The following is a 24,072-nucleotide window of genomic DNA, read 5'->3' as shown; positions in this document are numbered from 1 at the left end:
AAACCATGGGCAGCTCTTGTCTTCCTGAAGTATTTTGTGGAAACAAAAAAGTGTTGTATTCAACAAAGATACTGTTAATAGCAGGCTCCCTAAATCCCTTGCCAGGATTAATACAGTAGAACTCCAAGAGAGTTATTAGTTTTATTAGTTGTCTTTTTTTTTTTTTAATACAAGAATTATGCTGATTAAAAGAAGTAGTATCTTAAACAAGAGAGTGTTGTAATGAAGGAATCTGTTATAATACACAATCATAAGATGTTTTTGTCAGTCTCTGCTTCAGCAATGTGAATTCTTCAAAATAGGAAGCTGTTCTTGGCATTAAATATACATATATCCCCCAACTATGTTAAAGGTACACTATCAAGAGAATCTTGGTTTTGTTAAGACAGGATTTTTTAAAAACTTCAATATTAGGATAATTTATTTGATAATTTTTAAAGAGGAAGTATTTAAAAATATTCGTCCCTAACTTTGTGATCCAAGCAATGCAACCACATCCTAGTTCATGAAAACTTAGAAATGAAACTCTTGCAAAATGGTCAGACCATGAAAACATAAAGCACACCCTCATTGGTTGGTTTAATTGGAGAAATACTAAACGTAAAAATAGTAAATATTGTAGACTTGCAGTTTCATCCCTTTGTGCATTTTCTTAATGGAGCATATGTGTTACATTTATTTTATTTGTAATTATATGTTTAAAAGCTGATTTTAGTAGCTGTCATGCAGAAAACAGTTTGAAGAATCTGGATTAATTAAAGTTTTGCATCTATATATGAATAATAAGCTTAATCATAATGTTGCAGCCTTTTCAGAAGCAGTGTGACCTTTGGCGAAGATAGTTATGAATGAGGATTATTAAATCATAAAACTTAAACTTTAATTATTTTTTATTTTTTTCTTAGATTTAGGATTTTATTGCTTTTAAAAATGTGAATAGTTACAGGATATTGTGTATTTGCAATATATGAGTCTACAAAATCAACAAGTACACCCTTGAAGGCTCGCTACACATACACTCAATTTGAGGATGATTTTTTGGTAAACTTGAGAGCATTCCTAGAATATAAGTTTGTGCTTACATGCCACCATTTGATGAAGGTCTCAACTAGGAAACTGCAAATGAGCACTTCAGAAAATTCGTCAGCTACAGTAGGAATGGCGTGTGTACCTGAAAGGCCATCTACCTAGTTAGTCTGTTTAGTTAATTTAATAAAAGTAGCCTTTGCCTATGTCCTTGGCAATCATGGGTAGAGGACCTCTACTGTCCTAATAAAACTTATATGCTAAAAAGTTGCTAAGCTTTTTTTCCCAATATTTTGGGGTGGGGTTTTTTTTGAGATTTATTACAAGTCAAAGATAAGTCAGGTTTGAAAAAAATCAGGTCCATAATTTCAATGGAGTAGATAAATGAGTAATTCATCAGGAAATTAATTTACTTTGACTTACAATGACAACATATAAATTTAAGATACAGTTCTTTTTATTGTGTTGAATCTGAATATTAGATTTCTTTGCACAAGGCTTTCCTCACAGGAGGCAGCAACTCTTTTTGCAAGCAGTGTTGCAAAAATAAGTGTAATTAATAGCACAGCATGAGTTTTAGATTCATTGTGCTGTGGGAGGGGAAAAAAAAAATCTAATAGAATTGTTTTCTAAGTGCCCATGGATGGTGAAACTGATAAAATCTGGTTTCTTACAGATTTATATTCTTTCACTTGTAAGCACCTGCAGTCCATAAATTTTAAACACTTTTCCCTAAGCAGTGTCAACTACACCTTCACAAGGCGTAACATGTACACTGTTTAGTCTACAGCTATGCATGTGCAAATTGGCAGTTTGGCCACTGTCAGAGGGAGTGTATACTTTGCCCATCTATGCAGGCTTCTGTCTCCTTGCAATGCCAATTTATCTTTCTAACTTACTACTGACTGCTGATTTTTTTTCATACAGACATGTAAAAACATAATTACAGCTGAGCCTTCTGACTTTCTATTAATGGTGTTGAAATTGGTCAAAACGGTAAAAGGTATTTGTCAGACAGATAATTAAGGATTGAAAAATAAAAAAGTTATATGAAAGAACTGTGTGTGTTCAGATACCTGAACAGGAGCCATGTTAGAATATTAGCTACTGAAATAACCAATTTAATTAGGAAACAGATTAAGTAACCTTAGAACTTATTTGGAGACTTCCTTTGTATGACTTTACTCTTTAAAAGAATGGACTTTTTGCAATTTGTTTATAATTGTAGGAATTGTCTCTTTATAGATACAGGGGTTGTTAGTTTGTTCTTTCCCAGAACATTCCCGTAGATGTTGTATAAAAAACAGTGCTAAAAATGGGAAATACTGTTCTATGGAAGTTTATACCTAGTTAGGGCATTGAGTGAATGAGCATACTCGTGACCAGCAGAGGGCTCCATGAAAGTGATAAAAAAACGATGTAGAACATTAAATGGGAATTTGACTAGTGAGTTTCATTTTTAATTTTAAGGTAGTGTGGGGGTAAAAAAGACATTTACATTCTTAAAGATAGAGCTTGAACATCACTACATTGTAATTAGTATTATATTATGAACTAGTTTGTCAGAAATTATGAATTCCATTGAAGCAGGTTGTTCTGTGCAAAACTGAGAGGACAGTAGAACATGTTTGCCATGTCAGGGAAGTGCTTCATATTGCTATCGAGTTGTTTCCAATCTAACTTTCGAGACAGGCAAATAACAAGGTAAAGTCACTCCAGTTGTGTTTTACATGAGACTATCTCAACAGCTGCAATGGGAGTGCTAGAGATTTTGGTCAGTCCTGATGTGTATATGCTGGAGGGTATAAATACAAAGTGGTAATTTGTTTAACTGTAGAAGTACGATGGCATTCTAGATAAACTTTAAGGGTAGGTTAAGTGAAAAAAAGGTGAGTTTGTTTTAAAAATCTACTTTTTATGCTCAATTTCTTTCAGTTGGTATTGTATAGAGGTCACGTATCTGCTTGTCAGCTCTTTACTATGAGTGCTTGTAACAACAAATTTCTAAATGGAATCTTGGTGTAAACCAAAAGTGCTTATTTAGGTGGAAGACATGTACGTAGATTTATTTTTGTGTGCATGTTCTGGTCATAGATTCATCTTAGGGCTGATTGTGCTTTGGAATATGCCTGTATAGCAGTCTAATAGCAGTCTAAATTACAAAGACTTTTATGTGAATAAATATTTTTCTAATATTTCTTGTATTTTTTTTGACCAATCCATTTTATCAATATGCGTACTAATTTCAGTCTTTATTTTATCTAGTGTTCATGTTCATAATGTTCCTTTTTTTATCATTGTCACTTCAGGATGGCGATCCTTCAATACGGAATGCTGCATCTTTTTCCTTGAGGTCACCACAGTCAGTCTGCTCTCCAGCTGGAAGTGATGGAACCCTTAAAGGTAGTCTAACAGTTATATATATCAATGTATTTTTTCCCAGTTTTAAAGAACAGAGAGTTTAAAGAGGTATTTAGTTTTTCCTCCTTTAGTTTTTCTGTATTCAAACAAAGTACTAGAGAGTATGTTATTGTGTTTTGGATACAAAATTATTTTGAGCCCTGATCCAGAAGAAATTTCTGGAGCTCTGAAAATTGACTAATTATCCTTCAAAACAAAGCTCAAATTCATGGAGGACAGAAGGATTTAAAATCCTTTCCAATATGAGGATTAAATTCTTTATAAGAATGGTTTCAGTTGCTCTACATAAGAAATGGTTTAAAGGCAGCATTACGAGTATTGAACTCTTAACCAGCTCAAAAGTGTTTTAATGTGCAATGTTTGTCTTAACTGCAATCATGAAATTTTAAGAACATGCAATTAAAAGTAGTTCAATGAACTCAATACATATACCATAAATGAAGCCTGAAACCTTAGCTGTGGAGGAGGAGTAGGGTGAACAGTCAGTCAGTTGAGAGGGAACAGAAAAAAATCTGCTCAAAATAATTCTTTATGCTAAAATCTGGAATGCATACTGCTGTTTTTAATATTATCCCTGAGAAGCAATGACTGAGATACATGAGACTTAGCAAGGTAGGGTTTGGGCATATTCCTGCTAATTTACTTTTTCAGTGCTTGTATATTTACATGGCAATAGTAGAAAGATGTGCAACAGTGCTTTCTTCTCTTTCGCCCCGAAAAAAATGAAGTCTTTCTGGATGGTCAGATTAGGTGGAGAGGGAGAACAGGAGATGGGGGTGATTCCAGAGAAGGTGAAGGTACTGGCCCTGTGTAGCCTCGGTAAGAGACGTTTTTGGTAGGGGTGTACCTTAGAGCAAGCCTTCCCGTGCCAATGAGGAGATTATCAGGAAGACTTGAGTGAGGCTTTTCAGTGTTGTGGAGGAAGGATGAGATACAGTGGACCTAAATTGAAACGGGAGGTTCTAACTAGGTGTAAGGAAAAACTTTTTCACTATCAGGACAGTTGAGCATTGGAAAAGGTTGCCCAGAGAATCTGTGCATTTTCTATGCTTGGAGCTTTTCAAGATCAGGCTGGGTAAAGCCCTGCGTAATGTGGCCTTGCTCACCCTGCTTTGAGCATGAGGATGGACTAAAGACCTTCTGAAGTCCCTTCTTAACTGAATTACCCTGTGATCCTGTGACTGCTAAATGATTTCTCTGGTTCATCTTCTGTAGGCATATACTGTGTTAAACAGTGATAGGAGAAATGTGGCTTGAGTGGCAAGTGAGAAGTACATGTATAGCATGCCAGCAGCATCAGTATTTCAGAAGGTCTTGTGCTAAAGGACTTGTTTTAAGACTTGTGTAAATGGCGAAGACTAAATGTGGTTGGTTTTCTCTCTTTGTTGAGCTTATCATTGTAACAACATTGTGAATCTAAGCTACTTGCACTCAGATATATTATTATCACTTAGCCAGAAGGATATTTGAATTATTTTTTGGTTAAAGTTGCTGCTGTTTCAGTTGGCTGTCTCAGAACCCCATTTTGAAGGAATACGTTATCAGATTATTTCTGAAAACAATCTGATTGTACAGTTCAGATTGTAATGTTTCAGCATTAGAGGGGCTGAAAAAGTGCAAGAGGAGCTTTTTGATTTATTTACCTGTATATTAGCTTTACTTTTCCCATTGACAAAGCACACAGCTGACATACTGTTACTAATGGTGCTACCATTTTGCCTTCTTAAAGGGATTAATGAACCCTGATTGAGCAAACCAGTTCTTGATGCTGCAAGAGTCTTGCCAGATAGTTACTTCTCTAATCTCATACTTTAGAAATGTATGGAAGAGGTGTGGATAATTACAGTGTTATTTAGAACATGAGATCCCTGACAGTGATTTTGGCCTATGATTTGGAGTGAAAGTTGTGCTGATAAATTTTCCAGTGGTGAACAAACAGCAAGTATCTATGCTGAGCTTTTTGTTGCTACTCTCATTAGCCCTTGAAAGTTTGGTCGACAGGTGGCAAACTTTGGTAAAATTAGCAAACGACTTAATTGTTTGTTGGGGAGGACAAAAAGAATGGCACTGGACATCACCAGTCCAGAGAGAGATCTCAGGAAGGATGTTATAATATCTAAGTTTTCTTATATAACATAGAAACTTGAGGCAATTACCAAAGGTGTGGGTACAGAATGCCATTTCTATACTTTTGAAATGGAAGTAGCCAGGACTTCTGGAGACTTGGAGAATGTGATTGCACAGTCTTGAATTACTTTAAGACTGAATGCAACTGTCTGATTGACAGAATCTGAATGAGGAAGAAGTTTTGTTTGCAACTTGGGCAAACATTTGAGAGATGGCAGAAGTTATATTTGTTATTTTGGTTGGTTATCCACTTACTCAGTGGAGTAAAACTTCTCTGTTACAGAAATCTTTGCTACACTTCTGTTCCAATAAAGGTACCAGAGCAGCTGAAGTTTTATCCAGAAGTTCTAGGCTGGTCTTTATCCTTTCTTTTTTATGTAAATTTTATATTTTTAGCCATGCAAACAGAATAATGGCTCTGCTTTCATGCTATCATCTGTTACGACATCTACTTTCTTAAAAAATTCATTTCTATGAATTCATTGACGAAGAATTAACATGGACTATTTTCCTTTTGTTGATCTCATAAAATATTCTGTGGGTTCTATTACCCAAGATCGATTGCTCATCAAAATCCTTTATCTATTCATTCTACTTTCCCACTGCTCTGGAACCTCAGATTTTGTTTGTTGTTGTTTTTTTTTAAGACAACTTCTAAAGATCTGTATAAAGGAAAGCCTTCCACAATGTTTTTGGTCCATTGCTTTCCAAAGAGAAGAGTTGATATAATGTACAGTCCTGTTTCCATACAGTTTCCTAAACTTCTGGGAAAACATCTGTAAGGTCTAGCAACAACCCTTATGAAATTATGTAATTTTGCATTCTTTCCCAGAAATAAGTTGTATTCTCTTTAGAAATTTTTAATGGGTATTTGATTATTTTCTGAGTGAGTTGGAAAGATTACTTTTATTTTGTTAGGGATTTATAGAACTTCTCCAGAGATATTCCTCTACACTTTGTCTCTGAATGTATAGTGGGTGGCAAGAAGAATTAAGAATCTTCTCAAATTTGTAGTATAGACTTCAGTGCTCTCAAAGGTACTTGTTAAGAAAAATTATCATCTCACCCTCTTTCCTTCAAAACAAAGCTGGAAGAAATTTATTCAAAGGTTTTTTCTGTCAGGGCCAAAATAAACATTCAATCTTGTTTCTTTCTTCAAGTCTTAATTTTTTAATGCAAGGATGCTTCTGAATACAGCAGTTCTAAGCTAGAACAGCCAAAGCTGAGTTTTTCATAAGGCATTTGAAGCTCTGGAGAAAGTGGTGGGACTCTTCCCTGAAAACTACTGAATGTATGCAGAAAGTGAATGCAATCTGTCCTTAAAAACCTCCCAAATGTATGTTCTTCTTTGTCTGTCTCATATGCTATCCCTTTAAGTTTGAATTTTCAATTAAGGTATGCTCTTTGAAAACAAACATCAAGATTATCTTTTAGTCAAAATAAATAATAATTTCTTTATATCCAGTACAAAACTCGGGAAGATTTCCAGAGTAAGATTCTGTGATTTTAGAAAATAAAGCTGGAAAGGACTTGGGGTCTTCCTATCTTCTTACCCTCATGTTGGATGAGCTGTACCAGTATCACTCCCAATAACTTCCACCTTTACGTTTAACTTTTTGTTAAAATGTCAGTAATGGAGGTTCCTTATTCTTGCCATGCAACCTGTTCAAATTCTTAGTTCTAGAAAGCTTTTCTCCTAATGCTTAGCCTGAATAATTTTTGTTGCAGTTAGGCATGACACTTCTTGACTTCTTTCCATTGGGCAAGGAAAAACAATTCACGTCCTTTTTTATAGTTGTCATTTACACATCAAAGAACGTTATCATGTCTTGAACTGATCTAATCTTCTATAGACTGAACAGCACGGTTCCTTTCTATCATCTTTACATAAGTCATCATTTCTGAGCTTCTAATTGTCTTTGATGTTTTATCTGAATTCTAATTGGTCTGCATTTGTCTTGAAGTTGTGCTGTCCTAAGTCATAGATACAGCTCTATTTGAAGACTTAGAAGGATGAGTAGTCAGAAAAGTGCCGTAGACAGCTTTGATACTACTGTTGTATATGAGAGTATAGCTGCTCTTTGCTGACAACTTGGATTCATATTGCAAGTTGTTTTAAACATACTGCTGTCTTTCTGTAAAGCTTATGTATCTTCTTTTCATGTTGTTACAATTGCTCTTTCTCAGATGAATAAAAAGTTTGTGCTTCGCACTGACTTTGTTTAAAAAGGTTATTCAAATTAGTCAAAAAACTGTATTTTTTTTATTCTGCTTTTAAAAGCAGTTGTGAGCTTCTCTCTCAAAGACCTAATACCAAAAGCTGTTATGATCTTTAGATTAGTAAAATAATCTAATTCTGTTACATCAGAAGTTATCAATGACAAATATTTTAAACTACTATTCTTAAGATGGTGCTCTGGAAAGCTGCATGTGTTCACCTATACTCCCATCATCCATTTTTACCAAGAACAACTGATAGTCTATAAAGAAGTTTTGCAATAAGGTGTACTGCCATCTTACAGTATTTTTGTCTAGATCGTACTTCCTCAGCTTGTTAGTGAAATTGTTATGAGAAGCTATACAGAAAGCCATGCTAAGGTCCAGATATGGCACTCTTTAATCCACAAGATGTACTGCTTTACAGAATAAAATTATTTTTATTTGATGGTACTTAAATTCACTGAGGAATACTACCTCTTTATTATCATCTCAATCCTTACAGAGAACTCGTTCTTCTAGTACTTACTTAAATCCTACAGACTATGTATAATACTCTGGGCAGTGCTTTACCATCCTTTTGAAGGGACTGGTTTTTCCTTTTTGAGTGTGCTGGAGGCACCAAATTCTCAAGATGATTATTACCAATTCTGAGATTGGTTTAGCCAGAGTTCCAGGGGAATTTGCCTGATCCCATTTTCATGAAAACATTCAATTTATGTGAAAGTGGTAAATAGGATCATATTAAATTAAAAAAATGAGACTCTTCCATTCACACATTGTAACTGCAGTCTCTTAAAATCTTTTGACAGTGATGTGTTCCTCAGGTTCTGTCATCACCAATTTCTTAACTTTTCCAACAGACAAACGTCAGTATGAATGCAATATGGATGCTCTGGTTCTTTCCTCCTTCTCCAGCTTCTGCCTTTAGGAACTTATTTACAGTATAATTACTCAGATGTGAAGTCTAATAATCCACATAGAGCACATATGCATTCCTTAAAGCCTCTCTTTCCAAAGACTTTTCCAGTAAAAATTATGGAATGCTGTTTCCAGGTTTGTACAACAATTTGGAACCCACTTAAATAATGTTCCTGGCATCTTGAGGATCACTTTGCTTTGGAATTAAAAAGGCATAGCACTTGAATGTTCCTGAAGTTTCTCTCCAATGTGCTATGAACCAAGTATTAAGATATTAGTCTTCATTTGTTCACTAGCAGTTTTTTCCTGCTTTCATGCATAGGGAACTATACTTCAGGCAAAAGAGGATATAGGACAGGTGAAAGACTTTTCTGTCAACGTCTGGGAACCTTTACCTGCAAGGATGTTAAAGGAATATAAAGATACTGTTTTGAGTGACCCTTTGGAAGTTGTTGTTGTGCTAGTGGAAAGCTAAGAATTCTTTAAAATGCTGGAAAATACGTGAATCCTAAGTTCCTGGTAACCTTAATAGTTATTTTTTAACCACATGGATCACAACAAAGAATGTGATCAAGTGGTGTGACTTTGGTGCATCAGCTCTGAAAGGCAAGTGGCCTTTTGTCTGAAGAGGCTTAGAGGTGATTAGATGAAGTATCACGAATGCTTAAATAAGATGCGAGTACTGTGGTGTGATTAGAGAGTGTGCAGACAAAACCCATAAAATGGAGACGTCAGTCATGTGTGCTGTCTCCTGGACAGAAGCTTGTTAGTTTGCTACCCAAGTTACTGATGCACAACCAGCAAGTGAAGGCATTCCAGGGGTAAACAAACAAGAAATCATTTTGGAACTTTACATTTTTAGGAAGGCTAAGTCACTGTCAATGCGATGCATTTTATAGTTGCTTGCATTATAAAGGATTTCATAAGAAATCAGTCAAGAGTCACAGAAAAAAGGTATTTACAAGTTGCTACAGCAGCTGATAAAACTTCCTCCCTACTCAGTGCCATCTACCACTAGGAATCAGTAGGAAGACTAATTAATATAGAGACCCAGTCCCAAGATTCTCATGAGTGGCCAGGATGACTGTTACTGCAAGAGTGTAGAGGTATTGTTGATGGGTGTATTTGTTCTCTGTAGAGGCCTTATTTCCTATTGGTGTTACCTGGTTGGCCATCAGTATTTGTTGTTCAGTAATGATACAGTGACGTTCCCAAATCAGTGAAGAATCTCTTTTTATCTTCCAAGTTTTACATATTCCTGCCATATAAAAAGAGATCGCACAAAGTTCTTTTACTGATACTATGGAAGATCAACTACAGAAAGTCAGATTTTTTTCTCCTGAATTACCGCCCAGCCCTTGATTTAGGCTCAAAAGCTGCCTACATATTTCTCTTCTCTAAAAAAATATTCTGAAATTCGGTTCATTGCCAAAGATCATTTCCAAAGATCATCGTATGATTTACTATATTGACAGCATTTTGTAGAACAAACCTTCTCAAACTTGGAATCTTGACTGGTTCAGGGAACTGATCATAACTGTCTGTCTGTGTATTCTTTCCACAAAAACATTTCTTCTGTTATCAACAAGTCTTGTAAGAGCTTTGTTCTCAGATGTATAATGGCTCAAGCCTTCTTCCATTGGAAATATTCCAGACTGACTTTAACAGTAATAGGCACAACTCTCTCTGTGTAATGGGCGATGTTTTGTCTGAAGTCTAAGCATCCAACAGAATGTGATACATGTTCAATGTGTGATACCTGTTCAAAACTGCTAATGTCTGAGGTAGAGTGAAACTGTTCCAGAATGCTTAATCTTTTTCAATTGCTTTTCACCTCAGTACATAGGCATTGTAGTTATTCTAAGTGTTCTTGTTGCTAGAGGCTTAACCATCATTAGACATCTCAGTAATATGTGAAGTTATTGCCAGAACATGTACTCTTAAAATGCAGCTTCTAGGCCGTACTACCAACACCTTTGAGGAATTTCCTTCAGGAGGAAGATACTTTCAAATGCCTATTCGTAGTGCTGCCTAGGAGAGGGAAAACTTCACTTTTTGTTCATTTACTGGTTTCTGGGTATGTTCAATGGAATGCACTGAAATCCTTCTGACCTCCTCAAGTCTACCCAAAGATAGAAAGATCTGCCTTATCTGTTGCTGCAGTGTTATTTTTCAGCATGACAAATACCAAATTAATACCAAATCAGAACAATCTTGTCATATTTACTCAAAAGCTTTGGACAAGGGAGAGTCAAATATGTGTCCTGTTTGAAGTGTCACTGTGAAAGACAGTAAATGTTCCATTGTTGGAACTTCAGAAGTATTAATTTAAGAGATAATTCAAGAGTAAGATGTCAGTAAGATCTCTTTGAAAAGTTTTGAGCTGCCTCTAGTATTTGTAGAAATAAAAATGCAGCTCATATTTCCTGAGTGGTAGTCATTACCATAAAAGAAATTGGTAGCTAACGATTTATGCTATACAGTTCCCTAAGACAATCTTGTAAATTACCAAAAGAGACAGTAGTTGGCAGGGGGATCATCGTAAGAGTAGGAATCTGTGGTGAAAAGCAAGTGAGAGATCTTCATAGGGTGTAGCCAGGACTTCAGTACTGGTGGTTGAGTGTGGTATCTAATTTGAGTAGGGGAAGTGGGAGTCGTAGAAATATCCTGAGAATCACGATGAGTCAAAACAGGGCTTCCCAACATTGTGGATGCTACTGGCAGAATATGGAGTTGGTGCTGATGGTCAAGAAGGGGTAAGATAAACCCATTTCATACCCTGCTCTCTACATACAGAAGTTATAGGACTTCTCACAGAATGTACTGGGGAGAGAAAATAAGTATAGCAGTCTGTGCAAAGAAGTCATCAGTAAAGGCTCAAGTTTCATGTGAATTGAAACTTTGCTAGAGATATCCATTCTTTCTTTCATCTACAGGTCAGTACGTTGCTTAATGATTCCTAATATTTCTTAAAATATCTCACAGAAATTTAAGCTCCAAAATAAAGCTGCTTTCTTGTTTAGTAGTGTTTCTTGAATGAAGCACGTGGGGACTTGTATTCCAATTAGGTTTTGATTGTTGTTAGAAGTACTGACCTATGATGACCTGAACCAGAATGACTAATAATAATCATCTCAGTCACTGCTTTCTGAAGATCAGTATTCCCCAGTGCATGAATGGAATCTGTTAAATGTTTGCTTTAACAAGAGGAGGCTGGGCCTATTTGTCCAGCCAATAGGCTTTTTTTTTCCTCTGCTGCCCTCTCCCCCACCCCCAGTATTCCTTTTTTAAGCCAGAAATTATAATTGGGACAGGTTGAAAAGCTTCTCTGTTTTGCAAAGCTTTTTTCTGGCCTAATGATTATGGGGAGCCGGTTTAATTTGAGGAACAAAAAATTTTAAATGTGATTAATTGGAGAATGTTTTGAATTAAAAATGTCCTCTTTTAAAAATTTCTCTAGATATACTTAAATCCTGGAAGGACTGCATGTAGAAGTGAAAATTCAAACTTAAAAAAAAAAAAAAGAGGGGGAGATGAGGCAGGGAATGGTAGAAAAATGCCTTAAGATAATTAGTGTTTTCTAGATAGTAATGAGTGGGGGAGGTTGGAGTGAGTTTACCTAAAATAAAATTTAAAAAAAAAAAAAAAAGAAACAAAAAAGTTTAAAATGAACTATCAGAATCAAACTTAAGGAGGTTGTGTATGTTTTCATTTTTTAATTTTTTTTAAATTAAAAATGTGTGACTGAAATGGCTACTGCCTGTACACTGATCATCAAGTCTTCATCACAGGACCTTATTAAGAATCTTTTTGATCTTTCCTTTTTCTGTAGTCAACTTGCTTTCATTGACCATTTTCTAATAGCTGATATTCTGAACCTGCAGGTACTATTTCTATTAATTCTTTTTTGGTGGTGGGTTTTTTTGTTCCATCTTCTCTGAAATGATCCCTTCTCTACCTGCAGTGGACTGCTAAAATTCCTAGGAAATACACTGCAACTATCTGGATTACATCTTGACCTAGGAATGATGTGCTTCCTACCAATCTTATTTAGACCTTTTGTGAACACAGATATATGTAGAAATACACATTAAAATTATGTAGGTTATATTTAGTGTGTTTTTATATAAACATGAAACAACATAACTGTTCAGTTTTTCTGAATTATTATTCTAGGATCAAGACAACCTTTAATCCAACAATCTCAGCCTCCACCTTATTCATCACCTAGAGATGTTCCCCCAGACATATTGTTAGATTCTCCAGAAAGAAAGCAAAAGAAACAAAAGAAAATGAAGTTAGGCAAGGATGAAAAAGACCAGACTGAAAAAGCTGCAATGTATGATATCATTAGTTCTCCTTCCAAGGACTCCACTAAGCTTACATTAAGACTCTCTCGTGTAAGATCTTCGGATATGGACCAGCAGGATGATATGCTTTCTGGTTTGGAAAACAGCAGTGTGTCAGAGGGTGATATTCCTTTTAATGTGCAGTACCCAGGACAGACTTCTAAAACACCCGTTACTCCACAGGATGTTAACCGCCCACTAAACGCTGCTCAGTGTTTGCCGCAGCATGAACAGACAGCTTTCCTTCAGGCACAACAAGTGCCTGTTTTACAACAGAACACTTCAGTTGCTGCAAAACAACCTCAAACTCCTGTGGTACAGACACAGCAACAGGTTTCGCAACAAGGAACTATAACGTCATATGATGAAGTAGAATTGGATGCATTGGCTGAAATTGAGCGGATAGAACGTGAATCAGCTATTGAAAGGGAGCGATTTTCAAAAGAAGTGCAAGATAAAGGTAAAAGGATTGTGTGTGTGTATACACTATATATATTATATAAATATATATATATATGCATATAAACCCCATATATATATATATATAAAAAACTTTCCTGTCATTGTCACATAGTTCAGTTCTGTTTACTCAGTGTAGGCTCTTCTGCGACGTTCATCTCCATTCCCCTCCAACAATGAACTGTAATCTCTCATATACACATATTTTTAATATCTGGTATTCTTTATTTGGGGTCTTAATGGACGGAAAGTGAATTTCTTATATTTCAAAATTCTTTTTAAGCTACTCTATTTTGAACCGTGAGACTGAATGAAGTACAATTGATGTTGTTTATAGTTTCTAAAATCCCAGCAGTACCATAAGTCAAAATTCGTAATAAGTTTTGGTAGTTGAATTATTAATTAACTACCCATATTGCCTAATTTAAGAAAATGCAGAAAACCTCTTCTTATCCCATTTCTATTAATATCCCCTTTTGAGCCTAATGTGAAGGAGGTGTTAGATCAAAATCACATCTATTCTTTCGAAGGCAGTGTAATGATTGGATAATATATACTACGATGTTGTCTCCCATGTTTGTTCAACTGGATATTCGTTATCATGTAGGCGTTACAAGCTGTAGCGAACTGCCATATATCTATATGGTCTCTAGCACAGAACCAGATGAGCCTCTGAAATGTTTTCACTTCAGTAGCTGTACTGGTTGTCTTAACTGATTTAATTGGGGTTTGTTTTGTTTTGTTTTGTTTTTCCTGTTGTTAACTGGTTTGAAGGTATTAGTCTTTCAGAAATCTCAAAAGTAGATGCAAAGCCCACGTGTAAGTCTTGAAGATAAGATGTATTTTATAAATTAGATAGTGATAGGTTAACATAAGTATTTTTCAGAAGCTTCCTCTGCGCTGTGTTTAACATCTGAGAAAAAAATCTTTCATAGTGTAATGCTAATTTATTAGATACTCCCAAGAAAAATCTTGCAGAGTGGAAAATGGCACAAATTCTGATTTTGGAAGTTCAGAAGTTAAAATGGTCAAGTTTGGACATACTTGAGTGGACACAACTGAATTTACATACAGTTTGGGTTTTTAACCAGGAGAGAGAGAACAATTTTTCTCCCTATTCAAAGATTTTTTTCCGTTTTTAAAGGTGCTGGGGCAGGGGAGGGTGGGGGGAGGAGAGAGTGAGTGTTTATCTGTGCATTTGTTTGTAAATGTGGTTGTTGCAATTACTGAAAGGTTTAAATTCTTAGATGTTTCTTATTTGGTAACTAAATCAAGTCTTTTTAGGAAATATTGTTGTTTGTGAATATACGGAGAAAACATGTGCTTACCTCAGAAGAGATCTCTAATGTCTTTAATTTAATGAAATGGGGAATGTGTTACTTTGCTTAAATCTTTTCTACTAATTTTAAATGTATTGATGGAGAGCTTGTGGTTTGTCTTCTAATACTCCAAAAGCTACTTTTGTATCCACACACTTGAAGTAGAATCTCCAGCACATTTTAGCTGAGAAGCATCTGGAAAAATGCACTGTATTTTTGATGGTGCACAGCAGCCTCCAAACACTTAAAGCAAGACTAAAACACACTTTCTCTTCTGTTCTAGCTTTCAGGAAACGTTGAGCATTACTTGTAAAGTTTGTTTACCATAATTACATAGCCACAGGCAGACTCTGATTTGTTTCTTTTGCGGAAAGGAGTGATTTTTATAGAATGTGATCTCTCCCCTTCACCACTGCTCAATAACCATCTTCCCAAATAAGGATTCCAATCTTACGCTTCCCTTCTACCTGCATCCTTTGGCGGGTCTCAGTTCTTCCCGAGTTCCTGCAATTGCTATGAATCAGGTGCAAGAGTTGCTGCCTTATGTTGGGACAAATGATCACCATTTATTCACTGGTGGTAGGTTGTCCCTGTGCTAGACAGCAGCTCTTTTCACTTTGGCTGCTGAGGTTTCAGCCATGAATGAATAGTATTAAGTAGAAGGATTTTTAGCAGTCTTGGGACAGATTTCCTGAAAAGCTGTTACCTTAGAGAAATATGATTCTCATTTTTTGGTAATGCTTTTGCGGTTTCTTGTAAGTTTGTGCTATGTGTACAAGTTGATACACTCCGGGATTGTTCTAGTTAGAGCTGGTTTGGTGTGACTGCAGGAGAGAGCTTCCTCTATTGTTCCTATGGGAATATGTCTGTTAGAAATATATCCAATAAGCCCTAAATATGTTATTCATTTTTGTGAAGTTGCTTACTGTATTTATGCAAAAGCCTGGTATCTGTGCTTTTTTAGTACATATACTATAACTTCAGATAACATTATGTCAAGAAAACAGTGTGATTGTAGCAAGTACTCAGTCTAATTAGAACAGGAATGCATAGTGCTAGCTGATGCTTTACAATACAAAGTGTCCCTGTAGAGAACTTACTCAAGATGCTAGCACATGCTAAAATCTGCAAGAAAGCGTTTTTGCTGCTTTTGTAATCAAGGCATGGGAATACATATTACTGTCACACTACACTTTCTGTGTAGGCACACATTGTTGTCTTCGATAAATTACCTTGAGTAGAATTGTACTCTCAAGTTTTGAGAGAAGGTTAGTGGTCTCTTCTGTCCTTTTTTCTTAGACATGAAATCTCTATACTACTCTGCTTTATCAAAGGTTTTCAGATGCTTTCTTTTTAACAGTAAGACTTTGGTTGGATATGATGTGCTCTTTTTGAGGCTTGGAACCAGTAGTGTGGTGGAACTGTTTATTCCAGAGGAGAGAGAGAGATTTTGGGGGTTGGTTCTTGCTAAAAATTATACAACTGCTACACTTGCCGAAGGCAATGCTGAGGTCCTTGTTTGTGTTTGGTACAGGTGGGAAAAGGGGATTTAAGCCCTTTGGTAATTACAGTACTTTCTGTAATAAATCGTTAATTCTAACAAAACTGTTAAAATATTTCACTTCTACCAAAGTGTCTCAAAGTGGGAGGCAGCCTCTGTTTCAGAGGTGGAACTAACACAGGGTTTTGCCGAAGTGCCTTATTTGAAAAGCCGCATATCTTTCTGGAGCCTGATTGTCATGCTTTTGCTTTCTGAAAAAGGAATTCCTAGTGCAAAAATCACCAATGCGAAATCTGGCAGATTTGACCTGATGTATGTCAGATATGCATAAGAAGTGATTTTATAATACAGACCTTTTGCCTCATATCCAAGTGCTTTTCAGAGCTGTGTTTTTATAATTCTATCCTTTTAGTCTATTTGGATCTTGGATTAAGTGGGTAATGTGGTCTTTTCATCATGATAGAGAGGTGCGCAGTGAAAAAGTTGGTTTCGTCCTTGTTCTCTGTGAGGAAGGACAAGAGTCCTTCTCCTCTTACTACTTTTTCCATCAAGGAAGTCTCTCTGTATTGATTAATTTTGCAAGTAGTCTGTCTGTATCTGTTAACGAAAGGAATAGCTGGAGAGTTTGGAGATCAAGGCACTTGGCAGCAAAAGTTACATCTATTATGTTTAATAGTCTCAGAACAAATAAATCAGTCCATGGAACATGACATACCTCAGATCTTCAGTTCCCATTACCCCACTCAAAATGGCCTTTCTACCCTCATCAGATACAAGTTGTCAATCAATACTAGATCATATCTTCTCTTTTGAAAGGTTGTACAGTATTACAGATAGATCCAGCTATTATTTATCAAGACTTGGATTACCTGAGTTGGAAAAAAAAGTGATTTGGAAGGGCTAATGCAGAAAGGGATTATCTTTTTCCACAGCAATTCGACAAGTGAACCATCCTCTGCTTAGGTGCATTGTGATATTTTGATGATATAATTTCTTTAGAAAGGTAATGAAGCTTCACACACACTTTCTTCTCTTCTAATCACCATCAGTAGTTACATTTCCTATACTTTTTGGTGCTGTTGAATACTTTTGAAACAAGTAGAGGTCCATATTGTGAACCTGTTTTGTTCACTTAACTGGAGTTGTGCTTTGTTCACGTTCTGAAGTTGACTACTCCAAGAAAGTACAGGAAATCCTGTTGAGTTTTAGAAAATTATGTCCCAGGAATTTCTGTTCTTCTCAGGAATCTTTTTTCCCTTGGGGCAGGGGTGGGAATGTTGAGGGAGAAATTGCATTTTGGTAACCTCAGTGCTATGCATTAATTCGTGCTTTACCACGGTTCAGATACAAGTGGGTTATTTTTGTGTATAGTCAAGTAGTTCAAAGCTAGTCAGTCACTTCCAGTCTAAGCCTTTCCTAGAACATTACATTAAGTTCTTCTTGTTCTTCAAGACTTAGACCTGCTACTGAATTAATTTTCAGGTTCAAGGTTTATACCTCAAGGTCTTTCATGCTTTTCTAAAAAACCCAAATACTGTGAATCAAAAATATTTAAGATATTAATGTTAAAAGGAGCTCTGAGTCTTCTAGGAAGGGGAGAAGGGAAGATAACCTTGAAAATTACTCAAAAAACCAGAGAGTAACCCATCTTTCTTCAGAGACTCTTTTTCAAATTGCTTTAGTTGTTTATTTTATTCAGGTTTGCTAAATTTTAATTTAAGCTCTTCCATACATGGTATTGTGTGTTCACTGTTAGATTTTAGGCTACTTCAAAGACACTTTTATATAATGCACCTGTCTGGACAAACTAAGGAGTTCTGCTTTTACTTGTAAAAGGCACTGTTTTCTGGAGTTTGTGAGAAGAGTAATGCAATCATTAATCACTAACCATTTCGTTGAGAGGCTAATATTTTTTTTTAAACTTAAAAGTATTAGAGGCATTTTTTAAATGAGACAAACCTACTCGTATCTGTGTTTTTTTCCCTATATATTTTACCTCTGAGGATCCATTTTACCCACTTCTTTGGAATCTTACTGTGGATTCTTTGAATTAGGAAGAAGTGAAGCTGTAATAACTTTATTTCCAATAATTGGATCAGTTAGGGGGCATTTGGATGCCTGCTGTGGGCCCTTCTTTTTTTAGTTCGTTCCAAGCCCATAGCAGCAGAGACACACAACCCAAGAGTGTGAATCTGCCGGAGCAAAACTCTCAAAACTACAGTTATAGGTAAGTAACCTTTTTCTCTTACCTTTTAAGTTCTTGTCCAGCTCCTCTCCCTTTCTCCCCATTACCTGTCTCCCCCACAAAAGTTCCCCAAAAAAGAAACTAATAGAAGAACACTATTAAGAATGAATAGTTCGTTTACATCTAATTTTATGTAGCCAATTCATGAAATGACAGAATGTGTAATTATAATCAGTATATTAGCATTCATTTCCAAAAATACGTTATAGGGGTTTTATTTCCTTAAAAATGGAGCTACAAGTGTAGTCATTTGCATAGTAATCTTGCAGAAGATTACAGTCACTAATGCCAGAAGTAGTGAGACAGGGTAAAGTATAAATGATTGTGTGTATACATAGTACGACAATGTGAAGATTAGGTATCATGTATTTTGTTTATACAAGCTTTCAATAGGTCTGCAGTTCATAGTGTGATGTAATGGATGAAACTCATATAGCTTTCCCAAGAAAAAAGCAGCTTTGCAGCCTCTAGTTCCTATAGATGAGAGATTTTTTTTGTGGATGTGTTCAGATGTGTTTTAAGAAAAGTAAGGGGAAGAAATTCCTCTTCTATCTAGAGAAATTGCGGTGAAGTGTTGCAATGTTTCCTTCTATCTAGGAAAAACTACTTTCTTTTATGTTTCTTTTTATAAAGAAAGAAATACTGATTGAATGAAAAACATGCTTAAAAAAAAAGTAGAGGCATATTTTTTTAATGGTGTTTACTTTATTTTGGTACTCTTCTGTAACATGGAATCAAATTCCCTTGTTTATCCCAGGTTGTTTTTTACATAGGGTAGCGCAGAAACCTGCTCTTGTAAGCAGGTCTAGAAAATAACTAACACCTAGCAGTTTGGCAAGAAGTCTATTTTTTTTTTTATCTGTAGCATAAACTAAGATCAGAAAATTAAATACAGCTTGCATGTAGCATATGCCCTTGATTGTACCTGTTAGATGGATGGGAAGATTTATAATATTACTTACCCAGTAATGACTTTATTTTGTTGCAGAGCAGTCACTTCTCTATAATCTCTTGATAAAGAAATGGCATGTATAAATAATAAACATTTTTAAGAGTTTAAGCCCAGCATTTCTATAGTTCATAGTCACTAAGTTCACCGTGATGTCAACCTAAGAAGATGCAGACTTTTTTCATTATCATGCAGTATAAATGTTATTGGATCTAGTTAACTGAAGATACTTTTGAGTGCAAGGTATGGTGTCAGAATAAAGTCAACATTTGGAAGGGAGATTTCTAAGCCATTGCTTATTTCTAAAGTTTGCAGTTTATACAAACCTAAAAACTAATTGGATATGTTAATCTGTAAGTGATACATAAAATAAGTAGTTTTCATCAAGTCTGCTGTTAGTGTGTTGCATTTTTCTTGTGAAATTAGGTGCTGTATTGTGTATTTCAAAGTAATTGCACTTCAGGTTTTGCTCAGATATTTTAACAATTGAGTTTACGAAACTATAATTCTTCACAAGGCAATCACATGGATAAAACCCAGCATTTGTGTCCAAAAATCTATCTCATAAATAAATTAAAATCATACTGTTCGTAAAAGCAATATTAGATTCAGCAAGGTTAAGTTACAGCTTCCAATCTCTAAACAAGTGTGGATGCTTGATTATACTTTTCTGTAGTTCAATTCTTGTTATTTTCTAGTGTGATTTTTTTTTTTGTATTACTATAGTTGACAGGGAATAATTAGGTACCAGACATACTTGAGCAGAAAAATTCATTAGATCATATTTCATTCTCCAGTTATGCTGATTACATTCTTGTTATATTTAAGAAAACAAGCAAAACTACCAAAATGAAGATTCTGAAGTCTGCTACACCCTAAGGCATGTCAGATACTCCTGTAGTCTTTTTGTGTTTTGTCCTGAATGAGTTAGGACATCCCTCCTGATGGGGTTTCCTTTTTGCACAGTGATCAGAAGTTTTATAGTCTTCTAATGGATTGCTAAAAGTTAGCAGCTGTTTCTGTTCAAATTCTCAGAAATCTCTTCCCCTGAACTGCAGCAGCTGGAAGCCCTCTGGTCTCTACTTTGGAGACTTTGAAATTACATTGTGTTCTATAAAGCTTCCTATACCAGATTCATGAGTGTACTTTCTTAGTTTCTTCTGTAGGGGAGCAAGCAGTAAGAATAAAATTTTTGACCTGTGTTTGCTGAGTCTCTCCTTCAAGAGGAGGAGCAGTACTGTGGGAATCTCTTCTACTGATTGGAAGAGTTCTCTTTGGTTGTTCAATTCTTTGTTTATTGGAATGTGGCTTTGGGGGGAGGCCAGGTGAGAGCAAACTCTCATGGTCCATAATGCTGAATGTTCATGAAGGATTAGAAAGATAAGAATGGATATTTGCCCTCACTCCATTGACAGGTTATCCATCAGTACCATTAAAGTAATTTTAAACCTTCCTTGTATCCAGATTAGATTGATTAGGTTAGATTCTTGTCATCTATAGAATACTGTTTGTTGGCGGGGCAGGGCGCTTGGACAACTTTGAAGAGATCTGTGAAAAATAACTAAGAAAAGAAAACAGTTGTCAATAAACAAAGGTGTATTATTTAGACTTATAGTTACATGTTACCTGTTAAAATTCCTGATCTTGATGGTTAGCTTAAATAAGATAAGCTTGTAATTGGCCTCTGGCTGACTTGTCTCTGATGTTGTTAAAAAACGGAAGGTTTGCCAATAAGTAATAACTGCTTAGGACTGGTATATCTGGTTTAAATTTATTCATTGCTGATTTAAATAATTCAAATAAGTGGTATTTGAAGTGAGTGCAGGCATATCCCAGTAATTTCTGAAGAGTGTTAGAGCTTTAAAATATACAACTCTTAATTGTTACACTTGAAAAAAAGGAAGTTTGTGTTGGAGTCATCAAAATGGTTCATCCAGAATTTGGCATTAGAGGATCAATATTCTTTGTGGTTCTGAAGAGGAGCACATTCACATCTAACCATCTTGGATATGAGGTGTCCAACTGAATTCCTTACAAGATGTAAATGGGGAAGTGGTAATTTATCTGTTGTGTCTTCAAGATCCTTCAAGATCATTCAGAAATCTCTGGGTTTTGGAGTCTACCAAACAGTAATAGAGTGGAGTGTTACCATTCTGCTAAAATGAAGTTTAGCAACCATGCGCATCGTTATTATTTAGACTTGTTACCTTTTCACAAATATTTACAAAAGGCCCGTTTCAGTTTGCTAGGACAAGCAGTTCTAGAATTTTTTAGGTTATCATTCTATTTACTCATTTGTTGAAAGAGTTTAATCTGGGACTTAGGGCAATCATCAGGTTTGCAAAAAAGCAGTAACATAGGAGACTTCAGCACTAATGGTGTTCTGGCTGCTCTTTGGAAAGATTTCAGGTTCAATGGAAGAATGGAGATACAGCTCCCCTCATGCAGCTGCTGTCCCTAACACTTGCTCAGCTTCCAAGCATATCCGTTTTCAGGATGGATATTCGTCAAATCATGATCGACTTGCAGTTTCAGCAGAAATGTATTCGAAGGTATCTGTGGTTATTCCAGTGCAATGTTTCTTGCACAAGGGTTCCATAGTAATTAATTAATTTCTAAAGCTGAAAGTACTCATCATTTTGACAGACAGATATTTCCAAAGATGAAGGCCACAACCTGTCTCCAGGAATACTGTTCATAAGAGGACAGGTGAGAGATAACTGCCTGGAAATCCAGCTAATCTTTTTTCCACTTCAAATTTGTGGTTCCTGTAATGTTTTGTTTCTTGCACCACAGTGACCCATTCAATTTGACAGAACATCTCTACTATTTTTTAGAACAAGGTAGCTTGTGATCTTGCTTTGAGTACCATGGTACTGCCTTTTGGTGAGCACATTGCAGTGTAAAGAGAACATCCATGCGAATTTGCCAAACCAAAATGATGTATACGTAAGAGAATAAACTGGGATCAGACTGTGCTCTGAACTGTGATGAATTTGTTCAATTATTTGAACAAAGTGTAGATATATTTTGGATGTTTCTACATTAGGGGGCGGGGCTGGGGGGAAGTGAATAATATTTCTAAAAAGAAAAGAATCTGAAAATGACAGACTTGGATACCTGATCTCTAATATAGTCAGAAAGCTCTTCTGTGGCTTACTACAAATTCGTTTTATTGTAAAAACTGTTACAAAGAGTGAAGCAAAAAGATCCTGATCATACTTTATTGGTCTCAAGAGCTTGTAAGTCTACATGTTCAGAACTGTGGCAAGCTTTGAATCCAGGTCTGCAGTATTTGAAAGAAAAGCATTAGCCTGATATTTTGTCAAAGTCTTAGATCCTGATAATAAAAGAAGTTCTACTGTCTGTGGCATGAAGTGGATGAAGCCTGCATACTGATGCCTTGAAGGATACAAAGTATAGTTGAATGGATATTGTAAAAGTTCCTAAACTCATCTCTTGGTCAAAACCCTTACGGGGTCTCGGGACTCATGACTTAACAAAGTAGATGTGTGCAAACTTGCATATGTTTGATTGTAAAAGAGAAGATGCGAAGACATCTCTTTTCAGAGGGTAATTGCTCTCTCCTCGCCTCTGATTCTGTATTGATTACTTTCATATAGTTCAAAGTGAGTTCAAGATTTCATAAAGCCCTTGAAGCCCAATGGTGTATTTCAGCTTTCAGATTTCTGCAGCTATCATGGCAACTTAAAAAGTTTTTGTGCTCATTCAGTGGAGTTTTTTCATTATGCTCGATGAAGATAGTGGTACTATATACTCATCCTACCTTTTGTGCCCTAGTTCAACCTGATATTTTCATATACTTGGGCCAGCTTTTTTTGTCCTAGATCCAGAAATCTCATAGAGGCAAACCAGTAATGATCAAGTCTAGTTTTGAGGATCGCCATCAAGCTGCCCTGGAAATATGAAGAAATCTGTGACTAATCTGTAACTCTGTCTGCAATCACCTTCCCATTTAGGAAAAGAAAACATTGAAGGTGTCTCTTTCTTCTCAGATAAGATGCCAACAGGTTGTGGTTATAATAACTTACTAAAACATCAGTATTCAGTTGTCAAGAGAAATGAAGAAGGTGCATCAGAAGAGCTCTGTATTTAGAGGGAATATGTATGCCAAGTTGTGATGTGAGCATCCACTTACATGTTCTCAACTTACAATTTGACGTTTTGGATGATGAAGAGCAACAGCAATTTGAGCCTGGTCAGTTACAGAAGTTCAAGCAAGAAAATTGGTCCTACTTGAATTATTTTGGTTTTTAATCTTGGAGCCTTCAGCATGAGGGCTCTGAAAGGTGAGTTTTGGTTGATCCAGCTACAGCTGTTTAAGGCATCACAGCTCCTGGCCATCTGCCTTGCTCCTATAGTAGGGGTAGCAGAGGGAAACATTTGCTTGTCTCTTAACTGACTTGTTCAGCCTGGTAGGTTAATATAAACCATCTTTGCTAGTGCCTTAAGGTGATACATTGGACAATGAAACGCACTTGTGGAAATATGAATGCGTGTTCCCTTTTGCTACAGGT

The 24,072-nt window shown here is 36.0% G+C and overlaps 1 protein-coding gene across 5 annotated transcripts in view; it reads left to right on the top strand.

The window, feature by feature from the left end:
• The window catches only part of NIPBL (NIPBL cohesin loading factor), a 175,704-nt gene that overhangs the window by 82,016 nt on the left and 69,616 nt on the right, over positions 1-24,072 (top strand). For 3 of the 5 annotated variants that reach the window (XM_052775766.1, XM_052775771.1, XM_052775768.1), the window contains exons 8-9: positions 3,336-3,429; positions 12,889-13,521. In XM_052775766.1, the coding sequence (XP_052631726.1) occupies positions 3,336-3,429; positions 12,889-13,521 (727 nt within the window). Of the gene's footprint in view, positions 1-3,335; positions 3,430-12,888; positions 13,522-19,671; positions 23,845-24,072 lie in introns of those variants that run through there. The other 2 variants (XM_052775769.1, XM_052775770.1) reach the window with 2 other exon arrangements.

Source organism: Harpia harpyja, chromosome Z (assembly GCF_026419915.1).
Source record: "Harpia harpyja isolate bHarHar1 chromosome Z, bHarHar1 primary haplotype, whole genome shotgun sequence".
In the NCBI taxonomy this organism is placed as follows: domain Eukaryota; kingdom Metazoa; phylum Chordata; class Aves; order Accipitriformes; family Accipitridae; genus Harpia; species Harpia harpyja.
This window is presented reverse-complemented; position numbering and strand designations above follow the sequence as displayed.